Source organism: Gymnoscopelus braueri (assembly GCF_963280865.1).
Source record: "Gymnoscopelus braueri genome assembly, chromosome: 6".
Taxonomy (NCBI): Eukaryota; Metazoa; Chordata; class Actinopteri; order Myctophiformes; family Myctophidae; genus Gymnoscopelus; species Gymnoscopelus braueri.
In genome coordinates, this window is record NC_137607.1 from 7,569,530 (window position 1) to 7,572,849 (window position 3,320).

At 41.8% G+C, this 3,320-nt stretch overlaps 1 protein-coding gene across 1 annotated transcript; it reads right to left on the reverse strand.

The window, feature by feature from the left end:
* Positions 1 to 259: 259 nt before the first annotated feature.
* Positions 260 to 3,320, reverse strand: LOC308086740 (uncharacterized protein; the record flags this gene model as incomplete). The annotated part of the gene is made up of 2 exons (XM_080430388.1): positions 260 to 503; positions 3,001 to 3,320. The coding sequence occupies 2 exons, from the start codon at positions 3,318 to 3,320 to the stop codon at positions 260 to 262; spliced, it is 564 nt and encodes a 187-aa protein (XP_080286514.1).

Consider the following 3,320-nt stretch of genomic DNA (forward strand, 5'->3'; position numbering starts at 1 on the left):
TTCAAGGCTTCATGGGGTGTGTAATCGATAGAAAATAAGATTTATTTTGGGTGAACTACTCCTTTGACTTAAGACCTGGAGGCGTGGCCAATGCTGTTTGGCCACTCAAAATAGCCAAACAGCATTGGCCACGCCTCCAGGTCTGAAGTTAAGTCATAAGACCTGGTACTTAAGACGCGCAAAATAGGGCCCTCTGTCTCAACCATCCATCCTTCAGTCTATCAGAGAGTGAGCCAGAGGCTGCCCCATGGACACAGCGTCACACCTCAAAGCTTATCTCTCTTGAGCGACCAAACAGAGGCTCCGATGAGAGGTGTGTGTCTGAGTATGCCCGTCGCATGTTCGTGGAGCTGCAGGTGATCTTGATGGCCTCCTCATAGGGAGGAGGGGGTCCCATCCAGGGAGGAGGAGGGTGGGCAGGCGGGGGCGCGGTGAACCCCCCGTGGTCCATGGGAGGGTAGTCGAACTCCTCCACGTGGAAGGCGCACGGCGGGCGCTGTGTCCTGTACACACAGGAAAGCACATTCAAACAGTGACAGGATGTACTAGACACGGGATGACTAAGGCCAGTAACGTTTTTATGTTGCTGTTTAATGTGTATTCTTGGCATTGTAAAAGAGATTTTGAATCTCAATGGGACTGCTAAAATAGAGGTGTGTGTGTGTGAGAGAGAAAGAGAGAGACAGACAGACAGACAGACAGACAGACAGACAGAAAAGAAAACTTGGGCCAACTAAAGTGTCTGCAGTTATAGATATCAGACACTAGATGGCGCACGCAGCTCTTTGTCAGAAGTTGTGATTGCAAGTCTAGATGCTTTGCTATACCTCAGATGGAGAGTATTTGAGCCCTAGGTTAGGGTTAGGGGCCTATACCCACTTAGCTGAGGATGAAACAATGCTGTTGGACTTGGACCACTACAATTATTTGAAAACTTTAGGTACTAGTTACTTTGTAGATTCTCATTAATATTGCAAAACATACATTAACCACTTCAGCCCTATGTTGGCCATTTGAACATAGCTGATCTACTATTAGTAGATCAGCTATTTTCAAAAGATGTTTATACATTTGAAAACTTGTGAAACGGGACATTCTGTGTAATGAGTACTTTAAGTACATTTTGATACCAATACTTTTGTGCTTTTACTCAATTCAATTTTGAATTCTGGACTTTACTTGTAAACAGAGTATTTCTACATTGCAGTATTGATACTTTAATTAAGTAAAACATGTGAGTAGCCTACTTTTCCCACCACTGCAATAAGTAGCCTATATAGGCCTATGTAACACTTTTAATAAGGCACAGCATCAGAGGCAAACAGACAGCGTTTGCTCAGCGTTTCTGAGAACGTGAGACGCGTGGGTGTGAAGACTGCTTTTAGAATATGCACATCATGCACAGCACGCCCACATGTGTCAATTTATAGGTTCCGTTGGTATGGGCTTTTTAAAGGGTTAATCTGTCAAAATTCTAAGGGAAACTATTGATCATGATCATCCATAATGTAACTATAGGTCTAGATGTATAGGCCCATAGCGCCATAGGCTACCCGTGTTTATTGAGTGTCTAAAACAATGAAGGAGTGCTTCTTATTGAGAGAGGAAGATGGCAAGACAGACTGGCAGGAACTGCAATTAAATTTAATTAATTTCCCCATCCAGTAAATCAAATCGGACAAGTTCATCTGTGCAGGTCAATAGGAAACATCTCTGGCTCTGAGATAAATTAATAAAAATGCTAATAATCACATAGCCTATAGATTGGCCCTGAGCCAAGTAGAAATCAGTTGAATTATTTAATTGTTGTGCTGTGAAAATAGCCGATCTATGAGTGCACAAGGCCTATATGTGACACCCTGTTGCAGCTGTGAGCTTGTAGATCTGCTACTGTCAGGTACAAGTGTGTGTTTTGTTAAAATGATCCATGGCTGATAAGCATTATATGCCTTAATACATTAGAATTGCCCTCTATAACGAATTTAAAATAAAAAACACCTTTTATTTATATTAGAAACAGTTCATCTTTTACTCAAGGGGGGCAACATCCGTTGCAAGTTGATGATGTCATTTGTGTGGTCTAGCCCTATATGGAATGTATATGTGCTAATAACTAAAAACAACTTCACACTTTCTAAGGTTATTAGGTAAATATATGAGCATCAAAACAATATTATATGTTTTATTAGCTCATGCATTCCATACATTCCATAGGGCTGGACCACACATGGACAAATGACATCATCAACTTGCAACGGGCGTTGCCCCCCTTGAGTAAAAGATGAACTGTTTCTAAAATAAATACAATACAAAAAAAAAGTGTTTTTAATTTAAACGTTTTGTTATAGAGGGAAATTATAATGTATTAAAGCATATAAGGCTTATTAGCCAGGGATCCTTGTTTAAGTGTTTGAAAATGTTACTCCTATGAGATTGAAAGTGGTTTAACCGAGTTCATTGAGTTCAACATAACGTCAACAACATGCAGTGGTGGGAAAAGTACTCAAATGTTTAGTAAACGTATCAATACTGCAATGTAGAAAAATGCACTTGAGTAAAAGTATACAAGTATTTGCATCAAAATGTACTTAAAGTACGAAAAGTAAAAGTACTCATTATACAAAATGTCCCATTTCATGTTTTCAAATGTATACAAATCTTTTGAAAATAGCAGATCTACAAGCTCACAATGCGTCGCATCGCAACGCATTGTGAGCTTGTAGATCTGCTATTTTCAAATGGGCAAAATGTATATAGGACTGAAATGGTTAATGTATGTTTTGTAATAATAATCAAAATCTACCACGTAACTAGTAACTAAAGTTTACAAATAATTATAGTGGAGTAAAAGTACAACATTTGCCTCTGAGATAGTAGTGGAGTAGAAGTAAAAGTATTGGAAATGGGAAATACTCGAGTAAAGTGCAAATACCTCAAAATCGTACTTAAGCACATGTACTTAGTTACTTTTTTTCCACCAACTGACACAACACGACCCACCTTGGCAGAAACCCCGACTGGGACTCGGACATGTGGACGGCGAGGTGGTTGCTCCCAAAGCTGGGGTAGTCGTTGAAGCCGGAGTAGTGTGGACACTCCCCTCCGTAGTCCCCCTGTGTGTAGCTGCTCATGGCAGCGGGGCTGCCCTTGCTGTTCATGGCCCAGAACAGCCCCAGGATGAGCATCACCGCCCCCAGCACCACGCAGCACAGCGAGAAGGCCTGCAGGCGGCTCTGGTACGAGGCCAGGAAGGCCGTGGACCCCCCCGTCACGATGAGGAAGACCCCGATGAAGATGGCCCCGTGGTGGAGAGAAGGCAT